Here is a 24411-nt window from a genome sequence, read left to right as displayed (position 1 = left end):
GTGGCACAGAGGAAACATGCGTAGAGAAGTAGATGAAGCAAAAACAGCACTTTTTTGTGTGTGTCTTTATAGGGCCACACCCACAGCGTACAGGGATTCCCAGGCTAGGGGTCTAATCGGAGCTGTAGCCGCCGGCCTACACCACAGCCACAGGATCCGAGCCACATCTGCAACCTACACCACAGCTTATGGCAACGCCAGATCCTTAACCCACTGAGTGAGGCCAGGGATCAAACCTGAAACCTCATGCTTCCTAGTTGGATTGGTTCCCGCTGTGCCACAATGGTAACTCCAAAAAACAGCAGATTTTAGCAAGTGTTGAACTTGGTGGTAGGTACATGGGTATTCAATATATTTTTCTTAAAAGAGCTTTGAAAATTTTTGTAAAAGGTTTTGGAAAACTATCAAATCATTTATTCTCACTGTTTTTTTTGTTTTTTTTTTTTGCTATACGAATACAAATAAAAGTGCCCATTGTTACTGATCTGTTCTTCAATAAAAAAGCTGAGCAATGCCTTCTAAAAAAAAAGTGTCATGAGGCGTTCCCGTGGTGGCTCAGTGGTTAACGAATCCGACTAAGAACCATGAGGTTGTGGGTTCGATCCCTGGCCTTGCTCAGTGGGTTAAGGATCCGGCGTTGCCATGAGCTGTGGTGTGGGTCGCAGATGTGGCTCGGATCCCGCGTTGCTGTGGCTGTGGTGTAGGCCAGTGGCTACAGCTCTGATTTGACCCCTAGCCTGGGAACCTCCATATGCCTCAGGAGCAGCTCAAGAAAAGGCAAAAAGACAAAACACAACAACACTGGGTTTAGCTGATTTAATGAAGACAATTCATGAAATATGCATAGGCAGGTACAGCAGTTCGCAGCACAGTGTCAAACAGCAGTGCTTGTTATGTCAAGGATTGTGCTGGGCATAGAAAATTCCCTTATTTTTTCTGTGCCTGATGGGTTAACAAGGTGCTACCGAGATAGAGTGCATGCAGCCCAAGTGTTAGGCACCGAGGAGCCAACTGCCTGACACAGTGGCAGGTACAGTGCCCTGATTCTTGCTCCTGTTTCACCTGTTTCCTGGCAGCAGTCATCAAGCTGCTTTCTACTTTGTCCTTGTGGGAGAGCCTCGCTGTAGCCTGTTTTTCTCCCTCAGGGATTGTTTTGGGTGATAGTTCATAGCATGTCTTGGGAAAATTTTCTGCGTGATTTGGGGTTAAGATTTTGTCACTGGTGAGTCATAAGCAGTATGGCATTTGCTGGGAGTTCCCGTTGTGGAACAGGAAGTTAAGAACCAGGCTAGTATCCATGAGGATGTGGGTTTGATCCCTGGCCTTGCTTGGTGGATTAAGGATCTGGCACTGCTGTGAGCTGTGGTGTAGGTTGCAGCTGCAGCTCGGATTCAGCCCCTAGGCTGGGAACCTCCCTATGCTGTGGGTGCAGCCCTAAGAAGGTTGCATCTTGTGACTCTTGGAGGTGGCTAGGTGGGTGGGGAACAGGGAGAAGGAAGGCAGGTGTGCAGCGATGATGCAGTGGTGACAGTCAGCTTCGGGGATGCCCTGCATCAGGAAGCCCTCCGGTCATTAGTTTTCCTTCTGTGTGAGCCTCTTGGAGTTGAGATTTCTTGGTCACTTGGGGCTGTGCGGCATCCTGACATTGCAGAGGTACACATTTTAAAAATTCACAAGTACTCAATACAAAAATTGAGGGCAAGAGTGATTTCTTTTAAGAAAATGATTCCATGGCTACTTTCTGCTCTGCAAATTTCCATGTAATGAGGAAATGACGTTATTCCTTGTGTGAGAGAAATAGAGTGCAAGCAGTTTCCTCTTGGAACTGATTAACATATTAAGTATTTTTCCTCTGTATGACATGTTTTAAAAATTAAAGGGATCATTCATTGATCTTTAACCACTTTTTCCTGGACAAGATGTGGCTTGATTTTTATCTAATGAGTTGCTAGTTGTCCTTATACCATTGAATGTATCTTTGTCCCTGATTTGAAATACTATCTTTATCATGGATTAAATTATCATCCATAGTGGCTTTGCTTCTTGTCTGCTCAGTACACTTCTCCGTATCCTCCCAGAAGAAAGCTGAGAGCCAAGAGCTGGCACGTTCCCTGGTGAGCCAGTAATAGCACCATCCTTTGGGCCCAGTTTAGTTGTGGAAGGGATGGATACTTAAGCTGAGAGGGCAAGGGAGTCCATGGGCATTGTTGGTTTTTGTTTTTGTTTGCTTTTTAGGGCTGCACCCCCAGCATATGGAGATTCCCAGGCTAGGGGTAGAATCTGAGCTACAGCTGCCAGCCTACGTCACAGCTACAGCAATGCAGGATCCAAGCCTCGTCTGTGACGTACACCACAGCTCACAGCAATGCCAGATCCTCAACCCACTGAGCGAGATCCGTCGAACCCGAAACCTCGTGGTTCCTAGTCGGATTCGCCTCCACTGTGCCACGACGGGAATTCCTGTTGTTGGGGGCTTTTTAACAGCAGGTGATCTCAGACCAGTGTTTGGTTGATTTCGAGCGTGGGGCTGCCAGCTGCTGGGTTGTATTAAGTTTTCTGTTATTTGCGGTCTCAGTCCTGACTCATAGCTTGTAAGTTCTCCAGTTCTTTCTGGATTTTATTAATATTGCACACATTTTGTAATTGTGCTAAGATGGTGTTTTAATTGCTTTTGCTTTGCAACACTTTTCCAAGTCCCTCTTCTTTTCTGTCTTTCAAAACTTTCTTGGTTTTACCATCATTAGTTCTTAGAAGTGACCTTTAGATTGACTCAAAAGCCTTTTAGGATTCTGATTGAATTTGTTTAAATTTAGTCTCAGGAGTTCCCGTTGTGGCGCAGTGGTTAACGAATCCGACTAGGAACCATGAGGTTGCGGGTTCGGTCCCTGCCCTTGCTCAGTGGGTTAACAGTCCGGCGTTGCCGTGAGCTGTGGTGTAGGTTGCAGACGCGGCTCGGATCCCACGTTGCTGTGGCTCTGGCGTAGGCCGGTGGCTACAGCTCCGATTCAACCCCTAGCCTGGGAACCTCCATATGCGGCGGGAGCGGCCCAAGAAATAGCAACAGCAACAACAAAAGACAAAAAAAAAACCTTTAGTCTCCAGTAACTGATTGGGAATGTTGGTAATCCCACTGGCTGGACCACTCCCCACCCCCACCCCCTCAGAGGCAGGGTTTGTGGATAGGACTCGAGTTAGTCTTCTTCCTGTGAGTGGCCATACTGTATTTCTTTGCATGTTTTGTAATTTTCTGCCAAAACTGGACATTTAAATAAAAATTATTTTTGGCCACATCCGCAGCACATGGAAGTTTCCAGGCCAGGAATTGAATCCGAGCTGCAGCTGCAACCTACACCACAGGTAAGTAACGCTGGCTCCTTAACCCAACGTGCCAGGCCGAGGATCAAACCTGCACCTCTGCAGCAACCTGACCATTACAGTCAGATTCTTAGCCCAGTATGCCACAGTGGGAACTCTAGGACGTTTTATTTTATTTTATTTTTTATTTTTTTTGTCTTTTTGTCTTTTTTTGTTGTTGTTGCTATTTCTTGGGCCGCTCCTGCGGCATATGGAGGTTCCCACGCTAGGGGTCCAATCGGAGCTGTAGCCACTGGCCTACGCCAGAGCCACAGCAACGCGGGATCTGAGCCACGTCTGCAACCTACGCCACAGCTCACGACAACGCCGGATCGTTAACCCACTGAGCAAGGGCAGGGACCGAACCCGCAACCTCATGGTTCCTAGTCGGATTCGTTAACCACTGCGCCACGACAGGAACTCCCTCTAGGAACATTTTAGATATGATGTAGCATATCTGGAAATCAGATTTTATCCCCTGCCTTAGGGGTTGTTTGTTGTGGGTTCTTATTTTTGCTTTCTTACTGACTTTACTAAACCATTTTTGAAGTCTGTATTCTTTGTCATGGGTGGTCACTAAAGTATTTCTCCAATTAGCTTCATAGGTCAGCTGTGTATTGTCAATTTCCTGAAATACCTGGAGCCAAAAAAATTGAGAAAAGAGGGAGTTCCTTGGTGGTCCAGCAGTTAAGGATTCAGCACTATCGGTGCTTTGGCTCAGGTTAGATCCCTGGGCTGGGAACTTCTGCATGCTATGGGCACACCGCCTCCCACCCCCACCCCAGCCCTGCAAAAAACAAAACAAAACAAAACAAAAAAACAGTGGGGAGGGCATACCCTTGAGTCTCGAAGGCTGGCTCTGTTTTGGGCACTCCTTCAGGGCTCAGCAGGCTGGTTGCACTCTGCCTTAGCCTTTACTCCCAGATAAGAGGGAGCCTACAGACCAGTCCAGGTGAGGGTGTAGTGGCTTTTCAGGTCCCTGGGCACATGTGGTTCCTTTGTACAGGTGGAAGCTTTTAAAAGCCCTCATTCCCACACACACCTTTCCCCAACCCTTTCCTTCCCAGGCTTCTCAGTATGCCTGCTGCTCCCTCGACTGTCATCCTGCCCTTGGCTGCTGCCACGAGTACTGGTGCCTTTGGCACCAGCCCTCAAGGAAGACTGCTCCAAGTCAAGGAAACAACAAAGGGAAGCCCTGCCACCTTACCATGACCCCCAGGTGAAAGCCACAGGCACAGTCCCAGGTGAGCACTAAGGTCTAGTTCTCACCCTGCCCCACCACCGGTAGCTGGAGCACAGGCTCTTGTCCCTTTGGTGGCTGATCTGAGCTGTGGGAGGGGCAGTGGGCAGCTCTTCACCTTGAGGCTGCTGCTCTCCACACCTCCCTGGTGGTTGTTAAGTCCTGCCCTGGACACTCAAGTTCTGCCAAAATTGCCAGCTCAGTAGTCGCTCATGTTGGGGGTATGGAGCCATCGATTTCCCTACTCTTCCATTTTTAGTGGAATCACCTCCCATTAGTTCTCGAGCACTTCCTGATTGTTAGAACAAATGAATGTTCTACACTTGATTTTCCAAATCAGTGTTGGAATAAGCTGTTACTCTAAAGAGCTCAGGTTCCATTTAGTGGGGGAAAATACTTAGAAACCAAGATCGGGGCACACGTTTTTCTAAACGTCATACACTGCATATTTCATTAGGAATTTAACATTTTATACTGTGCTGGTAGTTATTAGATTCTACTGATTCAACTAATAATCTCGTTTTGATTGATATTATAAAGATTTTGAGTGGGCTGCCCTTAACTCTACTTCCTTCTTCTTAACTCTAAATTCACTTTTTTTTTTTTTTTTTTTTTTTTTTGCCATTTCTTGGGCCTCTCCCGTAGCATATGGAGGTTTCCGGGCTAGGGGTCCAATCAGAGCTGTAGCTGCCGGCCTACACCACAGCCACAACAATGCAGGATCCAAGCTGCATCTGCGACCTACACCCCAGCTCATGGCAACGCCGGATCCTTAACCCACTGAGCAAGGCCAGGGATGGAACCCGAAACCTCATGGTTCCTAGTCGGATTTGTTAACCACTGCGCCACGACGGGAACTCCTCTAAATTCACTCTTATATTTAGTCAGTTCACTAGATTTGGTTTTGTTTGCTTTTTAGAGCCGAACCTGCAGCATATGGAGGCTCCCAGGCTAGGGGTTGAATTGGAGCTACAGCTGCCAGCCTACAGCAACACATGATCCAGAGCCACATCTGTGACCTCTCCACAGCTCATGGCAATGCCAGATCCGTAACCCACTGAGCAAGGCCAGGGATCAAACCTGCATCCTCATGGATACTAGTTGGGGTCGGGTTCGTTACTGCTGAACCACAATGGGAACTCCAGTTCACTAGGTTTTGGAGGAAGACCTATGTTGGTTGCATTTTGAAAGGAATGAGTGTTAATTTTTTGTTGGCTAATTCTGTGTCACTGTCAGATTGGCTGCCAAGTTAAGTGGCTGAATCAAGAGAGAAGACTGAAATCTCGGGTACAATTCTAAACAGGGGGTCCAGGGACATAGGACACCCCTGTTCCATGGTCTTGTCCAGAGAAAAGCTTCCCTTTGTCACTTTTCCATCCCCTAAAGCAGGGGTCAGCAGATATGGTTCACAGGTCAAATCTGGCCCACTGCCTTTTTTTTCTAGTTTGTAAGCCAAAAATGGGTTTTAGATTTTTAGGTAGTTTTTTTTTCTTAAAAAAATCAAAAGAATAATAAGTTCTATCACAGCCCAAGGGAAGGAAGAGGCAGCAAAGAACAAACCTTTAAGAATATGACTCACAAGATGACACAGTTCCTGCCCTCTGGGCCCCAAGGTAATTTACCTGGCCATGGCTCCCTGAAAGGTAAGTTGGGAAGTCAGATCTCCAGTGATGTGTCCTTTGAAACTGGAAGAGGGGGAATCTCTTCTGTAAGTAAACAGGGCAAGACTGCAGTTCAAGCAGCCGCCCAGTCTGCCACTCAGTTCTGTGCAGTGAGGCAGATGCTCCCAGGTGGGGCTCTTCCCGCAGGAAGGACGGTTATAAGGACAGTAACCAGCAGACAGACATTTTACTGAGAGCTGGCTTGGGATGGACTTGCCAGAAAAGGTACAGGCATCGTTCAGGTACCTGAGCCGTAAGATTCTGGCTAAAACTGAACAGAATAAAACAGCATTAAGGATTTAATTTGGGGGCCTTTAAGTTTTCTGTGTTTTCAAGTTTTAGGAGGCATCCTGGGCACAGTGCTGACTGTACTGCTAGTTCAAAACATCATCAGCACTGGTTTCCGGGCAGATCCCCTTCTTTCTTCACGCCAACCCCAGTGCCGTCCCTTCCCCCACAGGCATGATAAAGGTATGACCTGAAGCACCACTGTAACCTAGGTAGTGGGGGGGGGGGTGTCCTTTTAATGATGTAAACACTGTTCAGTTACATGCAGTGTTATTCCATCCATTGACTTCATATCTGAGAGTGCTCATCAGATGTGCTCCGTGCAACTATAGCCGACACTCCTAAGTGCTGGACAGCACCCTGCTGCCTGACCCCCCTTTTACTCACCTTTTCTAGTGCTGGTCTCCTAGGAGATCCCGAAATTCCCGTGGTGCAATTCCCTGTGTACAGAATTTCTGTGGGACCTGTGGCCAGATAAGGGGACCACTGCATCATAGAGCATTCCCATGAATAAATGTGACAGCTGTTTCCAGGTCAGTTTCCCAGAGGGCCGGATCATTTTATTCACTGCCGCAGTGTACACACACCACCCGCCGCCATTCACATCCTCACGGAGATTTATACTTTGGCGTAATGCCATTCTGATGGTACCAAGGGATATTTTACTGTTTTAACTTGCACTTTCTAGTTACTAAGGATTTCAGGTAACTGTCACATCCCTTCTTTTGGACTGCCCGTCTCTTTCTTCGCTGGATACATTCTTACGTATTTCACTTATTGGTCTTATCTAGATTAAACAAATTCTCCTTCAGAGACTGATGAGATTGTCTGTATCTTTCCATTAGATACCACAGTGGCCCTTTTCAGTTTCATTAATTCTGAGAAATTTTCAGTTCATCTATTTTCTCCCCATTTTGTCTCCTTGAGGAGCCTAGGATACAAATGTTATCTCTACTCTGTTATACATTTTTTATTTTTCACACGCATTCTTTTTTCTTCATAATGTCCTGCAGGAATTAATATCATCGTCATATACTGTACTGATTTGGGGGGGGTTGGCTGTATCAATTCTATCATCTAATTATTTACTCATGCCAATTATTCATGGCCATTCCCCCCCCCCCACATCTTTTTTGGGGACTGGGTAACTATCTGTTCCTGCTTCATGTTACCAATCTACTTTTTTTTTTTTTTTTTTTTTTTGCACGCAGAAGTTCCTGGACCAGAGATTGAACCTGCACCACAGCAGTGACAGTGCTGGATCCCTAACCCACGGAGGCACAGGGAACTCCACCAATCCACTTTTCCTCAGTGATGTCTATTAGAAAAACTTTGAAATCTTGATGTCTACCTCCCCTCAAGCTGGCTTGCTGTGCAGAAGGTATGGTGTGCTGTCTCAGTAAACTCAGGCCTCCAACCACTTTTTTCAGAATTGTCACTGGAGTATCTGCAGATCTCAGCTCCAGTTGAAGGAGGGTGTGTGTTACAAAAAAGAAAGGCCCACCCCCAACTGGGATGTGCCCCTGCCTCCTGACATAGTGAGCAGTAGTACCTCCTCCACCCAGAAAACTGTGTCCATTTACTGTGATGACTTGGCTTTGGAGAGAGAGGAGGTTGGTTCTCCAGGCTGGTTCTCCTGCATCAGCTGGACCAGGGGTCAGTGGAGCCTGAGCTGCCACTGCAGTGCCAAGCAGATCAGCCTGCATCCATCTCACAGAGGCACCCCAGGGCTGGGGGTGGGAGGGCAGGGTGCTGGGACATGCAGGTTACAGAAGTTTACAATATGGAAGTTTTCATAAGCACCTGCCTCTCTCCTGCCAATACCTCTCTCACAAGAGCCACATCTATGCATCTTCCCACCCGAAGTTGCCCCGACAGTTTAGCTCCCTGGACCCAAGAACTGCTCTTACGTCTGTGGCATCTGCAGCGTCAGGCTGTGGGAACAAGTCAGCAGCCTATGCTGGTTCATTAACATGGCAGGAATCATAGACTTTAAATTCAAGGAAGGGAAAAGCAGTTTATTTGTGATGTAGTTATCTCTGTAATAATAATAATTAAAAAAGCAACAACTTTTAAAATGTATGTCCTTGTTTTGTTTAATTGTTTCTATAAATCTGGCAATTATTTGGGCTGCAGTCATGTGGCTTCTTTACAAATTGTGAGGAGTGTGACTGGACAGCCCAGCCAGCCACACTGAGATGGAATAAAGAGAGGTGCCTCTCTGGCCTCAGACAGAAAAAGCCCTGGTGTTAAGACACTGTGTGTCTTAACTTTGACCTGTTTGAGAGGCCACAGAAGCAGCAAATGAGCCACTGTTTCTCTAACAAGAGGATTATTTAAAAAAAAAAATTTGAGGGAATCTCACCTTTGTGTGCCAGGAAGGGCTGACCTCTTGCTCAGCCCTTGGAAATCCCTCTGGGAGTTCCTAATCTGCTCATACTCCGGAGTATGAGGCCACTTGTGTATAAGAACAAGTACTTGTGCTCTGCTCCAATTCCACATTCAGTCCTTGCTGCCGATGCGTAAACTGAGTCAGCCCCTATAGTGCTTTCTTTCTTGAGCTCAGGCCTTGCCAGCAACAGTTTAAAACTTTTCAAATAGTGCATTCCATCAAATCTAAGACAAACCATTAGTTTAAGTACTTCTAAGGAAGAAAAAAAAAATGCCAGTTAAATTCGAGTATGTTATTGATCCTAATTTCAGAGATGTAAAAATAAGAAAACATTGACATCTCTGAAACAAACCAACCGCACAACCACATTATGGAAGAGGCAGTTTGGGACCACTTAAACATACAGGGCCCTTTTGTTTCAGCCACTCTATGAGAAAAAAATGTGGTAAACCCTTTAAACTTTTCAAATATTTACTTAAAAATGCGTACTGTGTAGTTAGAGATTTACCACACTAGTGGGAAGTAGCTTAAGTATTTCAACAAATATACTATGAATATATAGTTCCTACTCAAAACTATACACTCTACCAAATTTTAATTCCTGTTACGTAGCATATTCACGATTATCCAGACAAATATGGAGGCAAAGTGATGATTAACAAACAACAGGCTCCACGAGTGATGGAAATACAGGAAAAACATGGTACTTCATCTCTGTGGTAAGGGGTGAATTACTCAAGATAGCTAATCACTGGAAAACAAAGTATATTCTTACTTCACACCATATATTGTCAACAACATTGTAGCAATGACCCATGAATAATATAAATTAATCTAAACAAAATTTATGTCATGCATTATCAAGAAAGAACTACCTGACACTGTATCAGATTCTAGAGATTCTTAGGGTAGTTGTATAACATTTCAAGAAAACATATACATTTAATTGTTTCAGATTGATTTCTAAGACTCAAACTATTTACACCAAAACTTACAGAAAATAAGAATCTCTATATCAACAGCTCAAAATAAATGATTTGCCTGAAGTCCACTTCTCAATTGCATAACTCCTACAAAAGTGTGACTCTGTATCTTCAGTTATCACTAAGAATGACCTAAATCAGCTTAAAATGTAGTCTTTCACGAAAGAAACAGCCCAGAGGTGGAGTGGCTACACAGCTGGCTGGTTCAGTGGCTCAAGAGCATGGTCGGGGTCCCAAGTTCTTCCAGTTTTTCTGCTTTGCTGTGCACAAAGTGTAATTCATTGCTGAAGGAGAGCCAGGCATCACATCCAGACAAGGAGACGTTCAACAAGATTTCACTTTTCCCTGCTTGATTCCTTGAATTTTGAGGAAAGCTTTTCCAGAAATAACCTGCCAGATATTTCCTTTATCTGTCTAGAATTGGGTCCTTGACCCTCTAAACCAACTGCTGGCAATGAAAACAGGATTATCATTATTCATTGAAACAAATCAGGATTTATGCCCTGTTCTGTGAGGAGGAATGGATATCCAAACTCAGCCAGCCAACAAGTAAGGAGCAAGTGAGCAGGGATTCTAGTTTCAACAATGCCAGCTACAAACCCGTACAAATGTGCTCTTAATCCATTCAGGAAGGAGTGAAGCATGGTGTTTAAAAACATCATCATATTAAATAAGAATAAAGCTAATTCCTAGGTTACACAGTATGTGTGCTCTGTACAGACTTATACAGGCATTTAAATAAAAATAGGTGGAAAAAAGACTAAAATTGGACTTTTTAAAAAAACTATCAAGTGCAGTGAGTCCTACAGTGTTTCTCACTACTGGAGACTTCTGGCATTAACAATTTAAAATTCATCTATGCATTTTTCTACTTTATGCATAGGTTTCTATCTCTTCCTGACTCAGAGTTGAAAACATTACTTAAAACATTGCCTTCTTTATGGAAGACTTAGTTAATAAACAATGATAAAATACATTATAAATGCCAAGGAAGAATACAAAAAGAAGCATACTTTATACTTTTCAAATATTAGTTAAGTAATAATGTATATTAAGATACTAACATTGGGGTGCTACCTAAAATGTTACCATGTCTTACAAATTATTCTAGTAAGGATAGAATGCATTTTTAAACATGATTGAGACATGAACATATGGTTCCTGTAATGTAGCATGCTATAAAACAAACAGACCAAAATGCCCCTCAAAAGCATTAGTCCTACACCCTCAAGAACCACTCATATATGAATTTAATGTTGCCATGTCGCTGCCTTGATTAGCTACCTGTGACTTTACAGCTTCTATTTACAAAAGGAGCATGTTTATTCATGACAGCCATCTTGTGTTTTTTTTTTTACAAAGAGCTTGATATTTTATCAGAAACATAATTTTTAGTATTAATAATTCCAACAGAATGTTTTCCACTTCCTTAAATTAAGAGGTTTCCCTTGATATAAATTCCCTGATATGTAAAACAGTTCGAATCCATGGTGAAAACTATGTACATTCTAAATAAAATTTATAAAATCTTATTCTTACCTAGTCTGGTATCCCACATGTGATGTGGCCTAGTTACAACTGTGGTTTTTAACCCTGCAAACTTTCAAATTCCAAGTCTGACTCATGCTCAAAGGCTGGTCCACATATACCTGGGTAAAATCTCTGACTTATGATGAGAGAAGTTTTTTATTCATTATATTGAGGGGGTTCTGTGACATTAAACTGTGACTTCAGAGAAGCCTTCCCACATCAATTACATTTACATTCCCTCTCCTGTGAATTCTCTGATGGCTATTGAAGGCTGATTTGTGGTAGAATTTCTTCCCACATTCGTTACATTCATAGGGTTTCTCTCCTGAATGAGTTCTATAATGTACAGTAAGGTATGACATCCGAGAGAAGGCTTTCCCACATTCATTACATTCAAAAGGTTTCTCTCCTGAATGAATTCTATGATGAATAGTGAGATATGACATCTGAGAGAAGAATTTGCCACATTCATAACACTCGTAGGCTTTCTCTCCTGTGTGTGTTCTCTGATGCCTATTAAGGGCTGAATTCTGGCAGAAGGTTTTTCCACATTCATTACATTCATAGGGCTTCTCTCCTGAATGAATTCTATGATGTATAGTGAGGTATGACATCTGAGAGAAGAACTTCCCACATATGTAACATTCATAGGGCTTCTCGCCTTTATGTATTCTCCGATGTCTACAAAGGGCTGAATTCTGGTAGAAAGTTTTCCCACATTCATTACATTCATAGGGTTTCACTCCTGAGTGTGTTCTATGATGAATAGTGAGGTATGACAACTGGGAGAATAATTTTCCACACTCATTACATTCATAGGGTTTCTCACCTGTGTGTACTCTCTGGTGTCTCATGAGGGCTGAGTTCAGATAGAAAGTTTTCCCACATTCATTACATTCATAGGGTTTCTCTCCTGAATGAGTTCTATAATGTACAGTGAGATATGAAAGCCTAGAGAAGAACTTCCCACATTCATTACATTCATAGGGTTTCTCCCCTGTGTGTGTCCTCTGATGTGTAGTCAGAGTAGACTTTCGGCAGAAGCATTTCCCACACTCGTTACACTTATAGAGTTTCACGCCTGTGTGAATTTTCTGATGGTCATTCAGTGCTGACTTCTGGGAAAAGGTTTTTCCACAGTCATGACAGACATAGGGTCTCTCTCCTGAATGTGTTCTCTGGTGTTGTGTGAGGTGTGTCTTCTGGCAAAAGGATTTTCCACAATAACTACATTCATAGGGCTTCTCTCCTGAGTGAGTTCTTTGATGCTGAATGAGGTGTAACTTCTGGTAGAAAGTTTTCCCACATTCATTACATTCATAGGGCTTCTCCCCTGTGTGTGTTCGCTGATGGACAGTGAGGGTTCCCTTCTGGCAGAAGGATTTCCCACATTGGTTACATTCATAAGGCTTCTCTCCTGTATGAGTCCTCTGATGTATAATAAATTTTGACTTTTTACAGAAGGATTTCCCACATGCGTTGCATTCATAGGGCTTCATTTCCATATGAGCCCCCTGGTGCACACTGAGGTTTGACATTTGGAGAAAGGCTATTTCAGATTCATTCCACTTATAGGGCTTCTCCTCCATATGATTAACAAACACTGTATCCTTTTGAAAGGCTTTCTGGCATTCAATATATTCAAAGGGTTTCTCCAAAATTTGTATGTTCTGATAAATACTTTCCTCATTTAGAGCATAAGCCTCCCCATTTTGATTAAATTCATTGGGTTTATCTCTTTGATGAGTTTTCTCCAGCTTAACATGGAGAAGTGATTTCCCACATGCACTACATTCATCAGGCTTCATTCTTGCATAGCTTCCATCACTACTAATATATTCTGAAACAGATCTTAAACTCTTTTCACAGGAGTCACATTTATAGGATATTTGTCTTGAAGGAACAGGGTTTGTTTCCACAGTAAAAGTCTTACCAAGAACATTACCTCTCTCTTCAATCAGGGTTCTGTTGATAGATAGAGTCTGCCTTGGATGTTTGTCTTCATTTTCTGGGGCTCCCTCTATCAAAGCATGGACTTTCCAGACTTCTAAAAAGAGGCCAAATTAACCAAATTTTACACATCTTCCTAATAAAATATGAAACGTGACTTATACACAAGCATTTCATTGTGACATAGATGCTAGCTTTATGGAAAGATAAATATGTAATTCCAAGAGTACTTTTTCCCCTTCTGGGTTAGAATAAACATGCACTTGCACACACACAACCTCCACAATCTCCAGTGAAGAAGAAAGACGAGATTGAGAATAAGCTAGTAAAAACAAAAGCACCTTTGAGCTTTTCTACTTTTTAAGATGTTGTTCAAAACTAGATACAAAAGGTTAAAATATAAATGTGGAGTGATGACCACAAGACAAAGGATGCTGGATGAACAACTAACTCAGTAGATATGAAAAGACTCACAGCAAGCAGGTAAGCTGATGGGGCAATAGGAACATCAGGAGACACGTCCAAGGAGGAGTCAGTTTGCAGGATATAGGGTCAGCACTTTACACCCTATTACTTCATATCAAGTGGAGAGACGGATTACAATCTAAGGAACTATCTCCTACAGAGATTATCTGCTACCAACAATGCCCCAGCTTATGTTCAGCCTGTCTCTGCTACTACTGTTTTACTAAGTCTGCTTGACTTCTAGCCTTGGTCTACTCAAAACTTATCTTTTATGGGGAGTTCCATGCTTTAAAAATAAAAAACAGGAGTTCCCGTCGTGGTGCAGTGGTTAACGAATCCGACTAGGAACCATGAGGTTGCGGGTTCGGTCCCTGCCCTTGCTCAGGGGGTTAACGATCCGGCGTTGCCGTGAGCTGTGGTGTAGGTTGCAGACGTGGCTCGGATCCCGCGTTGCTGTGGCTCTGGCGTAGGCCAGTGGCTACAGCTCCGATTGGACTCCTAGCCTGGGAACCTCCATATGCCGCGGGAGCAGCCCAAGAAATAGCAAAAAGACAAAAAAATAAAAAAATAAAAAAAAAATAAAATAAATAAAAAAATAAAAAACAGTAAAAGACCTTTCTCAACTTTATTAGTTGCATTTCCCCTTAAAATTGAAAATACTCTCCATACAATCATCTTAGCACAGGTGATTCAGCCTTGCACTTGAACTTTAATATTACATGTGCAATGCTGAGTTTTAAATTATCCATGCATCTCTGTTCTTTTCTCATAACCAAAACCTCTTAGTAAGTATGGTTTTATTTCCTTTGAACCCCTCAAAAGAAATCAGAGAAACTGTTCTTAATCACATGGCCATCTTTCAAGTACCAGAATATATAGGGATGTGACCTATGCACACATATTTAGAAATAACTGTCTATATCTGAATCACTTTGCTGTACACTTGAAACTAACACAGCACTGTAAATTAACTATACTCCAATAAAATATAAAAACAGTAAAATAAAAAGAAAGAACTGCTATAAATTATTTGTAAACAAATGCACAAGAAGGTTTTCTCACCTACCTGCCTCCTCAGATAAATAAGTAAATGTGCATTGTATGTTACATACTACAGTGGTGGGGGGGAGAACATGCCCTTTATAGGATTATGGGAGAAGGAGGGGTAATAGAGAAGCTCAAGCAAAAAATAACACAATCAAGTAACAGATTCCTTGATGAAACCTAACTTTTTTTTAAAGCATCATCAAGAGGTAGAGTCAAAGTTGAGAGGAGGAAGAAACTGGAGGGATAAGAGCTGGAATGAAAAACTTTAAGGAGAGGCTGAATATTTGAGTCCAGACTTAAAAGAATGTTGGGACAAATAACCCAGGCCCCAGGGAAATGTTAAGATGTAGGGATAAAAAAAATCATGTAAACAGAAGACACTTAAGAGTGGACCAAATGGAGTTTAGCCAGTTTGGGCAAACAACAGAAAATTAATTTTTCCAGGCAACATAGGGCCAATGCTGTGTGATTCTTAAAGGAGGAGGAACTAAATCTCCCTTTGGGAAACAGTGTAGCCTTATCCTGTGAGATCAGTGATAAGATGGATTAGAAACAGTCAAACACATCTTGCAAATCCAATCAGAATGAGGCTACTGCTATCATGTGAAATACCGAACCAGAGAACAGGGTGGACAATGCAGCACTTAACAGACAAAAACCCTAAAGTCTTGAGATGGAGAAGCCCCTTGAAGAACTCAGAAAACAGCAACCACCAAAGGGTGAAGGAGATCCTTGAGAGACATCTCTGGAGTGGATGGGAGGATAAACAATCACGATTTACTGCTGTTTCTCCTACTTGCTGAGCGCTGTTCTGACAGGACATTATTCAAGGCACTGGGAACAGAACAGTAAATAAAAAAGAGATGAAAATGAACACTTGGGGAAAGAGGGAAACCCTGCTGAGCTGTCACAAAACAGGCAGTGCTGGTCTTAGGAATGACGACTAGCGCCAGTGCTCACAACAGCACAGGTCAACAGAGTTTACTGGTTTAAGCACAGAACTCAGGTTTGACATCAAAAAGATGTGAAACTCAAAGAGAAGTGAAAAGTGAAACCAGGCACAGAAATAAGTCTGTGAGAAAGAATAAAAAAGGAAAGTAATAAGAACATGGAGAGTCACATGAGTTATTCTCTAATAACAGACTATGAATAATTCTCTATTGTTTTGAACTATGAATGCCTGAAAACAAAAAGAACGTACAATAATGGGTTATGGAAAATGCTGTAAGAATGAGAAGACCTGAGGTTTAAGAGGAAGAAGGAAGTGAGTGGGTTTTGGTTATGGGTAGAAGCAAGTGTGGAAATCCCTAGTAGCGTAAGTATTTGTGGGGAAGGAAGACATCTTCAGGAGTGAGATTCAAGCACATGAAGCACAAGATAACTTTAAGTCACTTCTAAAGGCTTGGCACATCACCACCTAACACACCTGGGTAGGTCTGAAGAAGGAATTCTCCTTCCACTATCCATGGATCCTCTCCTTGTTCCAACTTGGTGATAACTTCTGGTTTGATGATGTGACATCCTGTTAACAGAAACAAAAGAGAGAACCTGAACCTGGCTGCTGGGCTTCTGGATCTGTCATGTGAGGGAAGGGCTGCCTTACAAGCTACACAAGTGCTGTACCAAAATTAGAACCCATGTGGAGTTAAAGACCAAATGACCTGCCTGGTATCCCAGATAACACATTTGTCTCATCAAATTCAAAGTTAAAGTTGGTAAGTTAGAGATAAACCCTGGATACATCAGCAAGTCAGAAAGCAGGCTCCCCTCACCCACAGAGACCAGGTGGCTGTAGTTCTCCAGCATCACATCCCTGTAGGTTGTCTTCTGCTCAGCGTCCAGCTGCCGCCACTCCTCCTGCGTGAAGTCCACAGCCACGTCCTTGAATGATACCGGTTCCTGTAATGGCACAGTGATTGGATTGGGTCTGTGGGGCAGACACACGGGGACAAGAGCTTACCCAGCTCACTGGTGAAGCTAACACTATACACCTTCTTTCTGTTACAGATCTTGTGGGAGGAAAATAAACAGTACACTGCCATGAGTTTGTTCAGTATGCGGGGAAAAAAAAAATGTCTTGCACTGTGAGCCAGGAATAATCCTGGCTATTGGGGACTTAGACCAGGAAACAAGCCCCTGCCCTGGAAGAGCTCAGGCATGAGGCCACTGCTGGAAACCCAAGATACACTGTGCTCCTTCGTTTTGCTTCTAGAACATTAACAACATTGCTTTACCTCCACCACCACCCCTGCCCCCTCCTCGGTCTCCTCTACTAGCCCCTGATCTCCTCCGAGTCATCCTCAAGTTAGAGGGTCCCAGGGCTCAGGTTTTTTCCTTTACTCATTGCTTTGATGATAATCCCATCTGGCCTCATGACTTTATTAAGCCTTCAGGTACCATTTTTATTAAGCATTATACTAAATATCCTAGCTTTTGAAATAGGGCAAAAACAAGAAATTAAAGACATAAAGAATAGAAGATGATATAAAGAGTAGAAGATCCTAAAGATGACATGTTTATATAATAAATGTACAAACAACTACTGGAGCTAAAAAAGTGGATTCAGAATGGTCTCAGATTCAAGATAAATATACAAAATCAAATGTATTTCTGTATACCAGCAAGAAACAATTTAAACTATCTAAAACATAAAACATTTAGAAAAATTAAAAAGGTGTGTAAGTCATTTACACTGAAAACAATAAATTATTGCTGAGGGATATTAAAGATAACCTAAATGGGAGTTCCCACTGCCTCATGGCTCTGAATACCATCTACAATCTCAACATTTGCCAAATTTCTATCACCAGCCTAAGCTTCTCAGCTCCAGATTCACATGTCCTGTTCTGCCCTGCAGCTCCTCCTACAGCTCAGAGAAGGAGCCAGGCTGCAGGATTAGCCAGTTACGAGGAGAGCAACAAGCCAGACAACACGTCCTAGGTCTGTATTTTGTTACAAGGATATTGGCCTCAGGGATGGTTAAGGGGATCGATCCCTTCTTCCTACCAACCCTCCCAGGGAAGGAGCACAGTCTTGAAGAGGGGAAGGGGGCTCACAGGAGACCCGGATATTGCTGCACCCAGACCTTTTAGTGTGGGCTTTTTGGAATAAATCCACACATTCTCACTGTCTCTTCTGAATCATCAACTCTAATACTACATAACGACACACACAAGTATCAATAGGCTCATCTATGGAGAACACTTAACATAAGTTCTTTGGACTTAACACATCTCTCAATGATATGTACTATTACTTTTCATTATCTACCGTGTATCTCACCACTCTTTCCAGATAAGGACAGAAATTCACCAAAAATACATTAATAAGTTTAAGTAACTAAAGGTAACATGGCTGTGAAGTTTATGTAATCACCAAGAAAGGACTCTAAGATAGTCTCGGCATGTTAAAAAACAAAAAGACTCAGATGATTTCCACAGAACGAGGAGGAAGGAGTGGTGTGCAGGTTAGAGGAAAGACCATGTCAAGCTCAGGGCCCACTTGGGTTCCCACTGTGGCTCAACAGGATCAGCAGTGTCTAGGAGGGCTGGGACACAGGTTCGATCCCTGCCCTGGCACAGTGGGTTAAGGATCTGGCATTGCCATAGCTGCAGCTTAGGTCACAACTGTGGCTCAGATCTGTTCTCTGGCCTGGGAACTCCATACGCTGCAGGGCAACCAAAAAAGAAAAAAAGCTCAGGGGCCATTGGAGACTACAAGCTCCTGACACTGACTGAAAATCTCAGTTCTCTCTGCGGAACAAAGAGTGTGGGATGGGTCCTGTTAGCAAGGTTCCCTCAGATGCCAGGTCACCTGATAGCCAGCTGCTGACAGGACACACTGGTAGAAGTGGCTGCCACCCAAACATGCAGATGAATGTTTGAGGAGAACTGCCCGCCTCCCCCCAAGCCCAGCTTCAAGAAGACTGGCTCAGAGAGTAACAGCAAGTTTTCCAGAAGCTCTGCCCATACTTCAGACATCATCAGCCATGCCTATGGCCACTCAGACGAAGGCTAGGAGTCCACTCATGCACAAATTAGAAGTCATTACCAAATGCAAGAATGAGGGATGAGAGTAGCGAGCAGGTTAATCTCTTCATAAATAGAATAATGCACACTTTATCTTACTTCTGGTTTTGCATTTGTAATTTGTGGGGATTTTTAATTGCTTGCACCTTTGCCTTATGAGGAAAAACAGCACAATAAGAAAAAAATGAGGGTTGTTTTTTTTTTTTTTTTGCAATGTGCATGAAATACATGCACTGTTGCTGCTTGAAAAAAGTGTTATTGTGAATGTTCCAACTGATTTTTATTTGGGGATTTTTTTTTTAATGGGCTAAGTGGCTTGCCCAAGTTCATTTTTATACAAAAGAAAGGGAAGAAAATTGCACTGTTCTTCTGGCTTAAAATAATATTTACAAGCATTTTATATTTTAAGAAAAAAGATTTCAGAAAACCTGGATACAAATTAAGAAAGCAATCAGAACTGCGGATACTTAGGGGTTTTAGGTTACTTTCAAAGGACAAGGGAACAACCCATGACGTGTGTGTCTTAAAAGGCCACTTAGTGTAGTAACATTTCAGATGTGAAGGGTCACCAAAGCAAAGGGCCATGACAAGCAGGACGCTTCTGCTGGGCATCTTTCCATCAGCGGAGCAGACATCTCCATGGGCAGAACCATTCACTTTGAGCCGAGAAGCACCCATGTAATTACATGAAGTCCCCAAAGAGTAACTGCACCCCCAGTTAAGAAGAGAGGAACGGGAGTTCCCATCGTGGCGCAGTGGTGAACGAATCTGACTAGGAACCATGAGGTTGCAGGTTCGATCCCTGGCCTTGCTCAGTGGGTTAACAATCTGGTGTTGCCGTGAGCTGTGGTGTAGGTTGCAGACACGGCACAAAAAAAAAAGAGAGAGAGAGAGGAATGGGGAACAGACCAGTCTTCCCAACCAGCTGAGCTGTGTGCTGATGAGCAGGATGGAGCTGGGCCCAGAGTTCGGCTCTCCTTTCAAACCCCCAACCTCAGCCTCACCCTCAGTCAGCGGAGGAGCTGCTTCCCAGAGGAGCTGCCTCCCCACCTCCAACCCAGCTCTGCTATTTTTCACTGTCTACTGGGTCCTTCCCACTATTCTTTCTCCCATTAAAGAAAACATCCTCCTCAGTTCCCACTCCAACTACTGTCCAATTACTCTGTTCATCATGAGAGCAAAAACGTCTTGAAAACATTAGGAACAGACCAAACCCAGTTCTCCGCCCTTCTCTCTCAAACCTCTCCGATCAGGACTTTGCCCCACAAATCATCCAAACTAATCATCAGGAAGGGAGTCATGACCTCCCCAGGGCTGAGCTCAGTGGTTAATGGTTCAGTGTAATGGGAACCTCAAAAGAGCTTTCCAAGCAGAAGCAAAATGCTGTGATTAACATTTTTGGAGAAATACTCAAAATGGAAAATATACCTGAGCTAGTAAAAAGATAGCAGCATAGAAGTATCTGGAATATCTTAGAAATAAAAAAATAAGGACTAAAACCCATGTAGAATATAACATTAACAAACCTAATAATACAATGTGATAAAAGAAGATGGAGGAGGAGTTTAAAATGAGCCCCATTTTTCTGGATAGGATGACAGGCTGGATGACCCAACAATGAACTGCTAGGGACAAGAGGAGAAGGCATAAGTGGGGGGCTGTAAATAGTTAGTTTGGGATCCACTGGATCTATTGATTTGAGGTGTCCTTTGGGCAAACATCATGGAGATGCTGACAAGTGACTGAACACAGGAGAACTGACAGAGCTGGAGGGTAAAAGCACTGGAGGGTGAAGTCATACAGATTTAAGAGTCATAAACAAAGAGTGGAAAAACAGAAAGAGGGTGGGACAAAGAAACAGTCAGGAAGGGAGCAAAGAGAGACCTGTCACAGGAACCAACAGAGGATACTTTGCAGATGGGAAGGCGACAGTGGTCCAAGGCAAGGAGGGCGCATCTGCACTGGATCTGTCTGATGAATGACAGGTCACCTCTACCGGATCACGTTCAGGGGAGGGACAGGGGCAGAACCAAGACTGCGGGCCCGCAGGATAAAATGTGGGTGGAAAATAAGAAATCCGTGCCAGAGACGGCGATACATGGTCCACAACTCCGCTCCATCACATGGTGAGAGAGAAACGGAATTTTACTTGAAGGGTGAGAAGCCCATTCCTCCAGATAATCTTCATTTTATCCCTGGATTGAGCCATGAAAGCATTTCTATTTATGTGACGACAATGTTCTAGTGCCCCAAAATGCTGCATGCATTGAGTGCTCCCTGGACAGCATGCCCTCAGCTAACAGGAGGCACAAGTATGGCAGCAATGGCAACAGTTTAAGGGCTGTCATTTAAAAAAGCTAGGTGCAGCCACAGCAGGCACATCAAAAAAAAAAATTTTTTTTTCTGTTTTTTTGCCATTTCTGGGGCCACTCCCGCGGCATATGGAGGTTCCCAGGCTAGGGGTCAAATCGGAGCTGTAGCCACCAGCCTACGCCAGAGCCACAGAAACTCGGGATCCGAGCCAAGTCTGCGACCTACACCACAGCTCACGGCAACGCCGGATTCTTAACCCACTGAGCGAGGCCAGGGATCGAACCTGCAACCTCATGGTTCCTAGTTGGATTTGTTAACCAATGAGCCACAATGAGTTTTTTAACAAGGAAAAACCAAAGCATTCTGGCAGGACAATGCAAGTCAAGAAGTGGATGGTAATTTTTTTTTTTTTGCGGGGGGGGGGGGGGGAATGGACGTCAAGAACACAGGCTTATACAGTGGCTTTAAGAGTGATGGAAAATCGTGGGCTCTACAGGGAACCTGACCTGCTCCTTTATGCTCCGACTAACCACGTATTTTCTCTATGTTTACTTTCCTGTCTTAAATTCTCAACTATTTGCCTCCTAAGGTACTGTTACAAAAAGTAAAGTGTACAAAACATAAACAGGAAAACTCACCAGAGATTGATTCATTTTCTGCTGCTCTTGGAAAAACATGCAGGACTGTGAAAGTGGAGGCCCACCTGGTGGAGGAAAACGCAGGCAGTGAAGCTATGGAAGAATTCACCAAGGAAACGCTTTCATACAGGGCACCGGTGCTCAGGCTCCATGAGAGAAATCTGGGGGAGATTGTCTTTACCCTGTAGAAGAGTCAAGAGGGAGCCCTCACCCACACACCTGTAACTCCCACTTGTCGGTGGTGATTGCGGGGATACATTTTCTCATCAGTGAATGACCACAGAACCCTATTACAATAATCCTCCAATATTAAATATAAAACTTAATAAACAGTTATAGATGTCTCTTCTTACTAACCCCCATTAACAACTCAAACTCAGAAAACCCAAAGATGCTCTGAGTAAAGGGATACACGCAGGGGCGGCTCAGACTTTCAATTACCTGGACAAGTATCGTACATCGCACTGTAAGCGCGATGCTCAAAAAAAAACTTTTATTGAGAAACTAACTTTAAGTGGACAGACCACTGGCCTGCGACTTTGAGTCCTGTAAGCAATCCCACCTACAGACCCGGTGACCTGGCACAAGTTCCTCCCTTCTCAGGCCCAATCTCCTCTACCCTCAACCAAGGCAGTAGGACAAATGCCTCGCAGATTCATTCCTCACTCCACTGTGTGGTTCTGCAGGGCAGAACCCGGAGAGGAGTCAGCGGACACTTACGTTAGAGAACCACAAAGTAAAGCGGTGCTGATGGGCCTTTAGAGACCCGTGCGGAATCCCTAGAGAGCGAGGGGCAGGAGTGTAGGGGTGTGGAGGAAGGAGGGGACGCAGCACGTCCGCGGCGGAACCTCTAACCACTGCTCCCCCAGGACTCGCGGAACTCCCAAGTCCCAAGCGAGCGCCCAGCAGGAGCAGCCGGCCCTGCCCTTTGATCTCTGGGAAGCGGTGAAACCCTCCTGGGTGCTCTTTCCTGGGGCTCCGGGTGGGCTTCCTCCAACCCTGCTACCCGCCGATGCACGACTTACCTGTCGGGGCTCGCTGACCCGCCCGGGGCTCCCGAAGCTCCAGGCCGGGGGTGGCTCCTCCAGCGAGTGCCTCTCCCGAGGTCCCTCCTCTCCGCCTCTCGAGGTCGCTGGGCTCGAGGAGCCGACTCTGGGCCTAGGGGACAAGCTCCCTTCAGGAGAACTTCCCTTCCTGAGGCCTAAGTCGACCTCCTGGTACCTCACCGTCCCGCGCGCTACAGACGGTCGGGCCCGGGCCCGGCCGCCCCTGCCCGCCTGGCCTCTCAGCCCCTCCTGCCCAGGCCGGGGGCTCCGGGGCTCGAGCTCGGAAGTCCCCGCTCGAGCCTCCACCCGGCCCGCGCGAACCCTCGCCCGCACAGCCCGCACCCGCTGGGTGCCGGCCCCGCCGGACGGCGCCCAGCCCCGCAGGCCCCAGAACCCTCGCCAGCCGGAGGCCAGAGCCTGGGAACGAAGGCCAGCGGCGACCGGGGCACCGACAGGAAACGGCTGCGGCGAGGCGGCAGTGCGCAGGCGCGAACACGCGCCCAGGGCGAGGCGCACAAACACTGGAGGGCGCCGGAAGTCCGCCTGCCAGGGCTCACAGTGGGGAGCCAGACAAGCCGCCGGACTCTACTGCCCATAAGTCTCTGCGCCGTCAAGTTAGGGAACGTCGTAAATGTATCCACTTCATCTGGCGGTTAAGAGGTGCTGTGCTGAGAGGACTGGCTGCCTGGAGCGGGAACTCAAGTCGCATTTGTCTTCGTTCCTGTTAAGGATCAAGGAAAGGTGTGACCTCAAGCAGGGCTGTTTGATGGCCTCCTGGAGCCCTGATGCTTAGCATGCCTGAGATATTTCCGGTTAGAACTGAGATTTCCCCACAACCAGGAGAGAAGGAGTTTATCTTGTTCACGTAACTGAAATACTGGAAGTTTTAATGAAAACTAAAAGTTTGGAATAAAATAAATGCCCAGACGTGATATAAAATAATATTCCCAAGGGCATATGGTTTCTTCAAGGAAGGAAAAGAAAATAGATATTGTAGCTTATCTAGATTACACAACTAACGCATTAAAAACTGCAGAAAAATCGGAAGTTCCCGTCGTGGCTCAGGGGTTTACGAATCCGACTAGGAACCATGAAGTTGAGGGTTCGATCCCTGGCCTCGCTCAGTGAAGGATCCGGCATTGCTGTGGTGTGGGTCGCAGACACGGCTCGGACCCCGAGTTGCTGTGGCTGTGGTGTAGGCTGGCGGCTACAGCTCCCATTGGACCCTAGCCTGTGCTATAGTCTGGTAGCTACAGCTCCGATTCGACCCCTAGCCTGGGAACCTCCATATGAGGGTGCGGCCCTCAAAAACCGTAGAAAAATCAAATAGAGGAAAAAAAACAACAGGAGTTCCTTCATGGCTCAGTGGTTAGAGACCCAACTAGCATCCATGAGGACACAGGTTCCATCCCTGGCCTCACTCAGTGGGTTAAGGATCCAGCGTTGCCATGAACTGTGGTGTAGGTCTCAAACACA

The 24411-nt window shown here is 44.7% G+C and overlaps 1 protein-coding gene across 1 annotated transcript; it reads right to left on the bottom strand.

Annotated features, from left to right (window-relative positions):
- Positions 1–8540: 8540 nt before the first annotated feature.
- Positions 8541–23412, bottom strand: ZNF12 (zinc finger protein 12). Its single transcript, XM_047779477.1, has 5 exons — positions 22915–23412; positions 21890–21954; positions 16683–16809; positions 16337–16432; positions 8541–13495 (listed from the first exon to the last, which is right to left on the bottom strand). The coding sequence occupies exons 2-5, from the start codon at positions 21926–21928 to the stop codon at positions 11649–11651; spliced, it is 2109 nt and encodes a 702-aa protein (XP_047635433.1). The 5' UTR covers positions 21929–21954; positions 22915–23412; the 3' UTR covers positions 8541–11648.
- Between the last annotated feature and the right edge of the window lie 999 nt (positions 23413–24411).

Source organism: Phacochoerus africanus, chromosome 5 (assembly GCF_016906955.1).
Source record: "Phacochoerus africanus isolate WHEZ1 chromosome 5, ROS_Pafr_v1, whole genome shotgun sequence".
In the NCBI taxonomy this organism is placed as follows: Eukaryota; Metazoa; Chordata; class Mammalia; order Artiodactyla; family Suidae; genus Phacochoerus; species Phacochoerus africanus.
The sequence above is the reverse complement of the archived record's forward strand: the minus strand, read 5'-3'. Positions and strand labels throughout refer to the sequence as shown.

Excerpts from the sequence above, each read along its gene's own strand:
- ZNF12 (XM_047779477.1), bottom strand. The coding sequence starts at position 21,928 with ATGTTTTTCCAAGAGCAGCAGAAAATGAATCAATCTCTG. Across the intron at positions 16,810-21,889 it reads AGAAAATGAATCAATCTCTG|GAACCGGTATCATTCAAGGA; the intron begins GTGAGTTTTCCT and ends GTGCCATTACAG. Across the intron at positions 16,433-16,682 it reads CAGCCACCTGGTCTCTGTGG|GATGTCACATCATCAAACCA; the intron begins GTGAGGGGAGCC and ends TTCTGTTAACAG.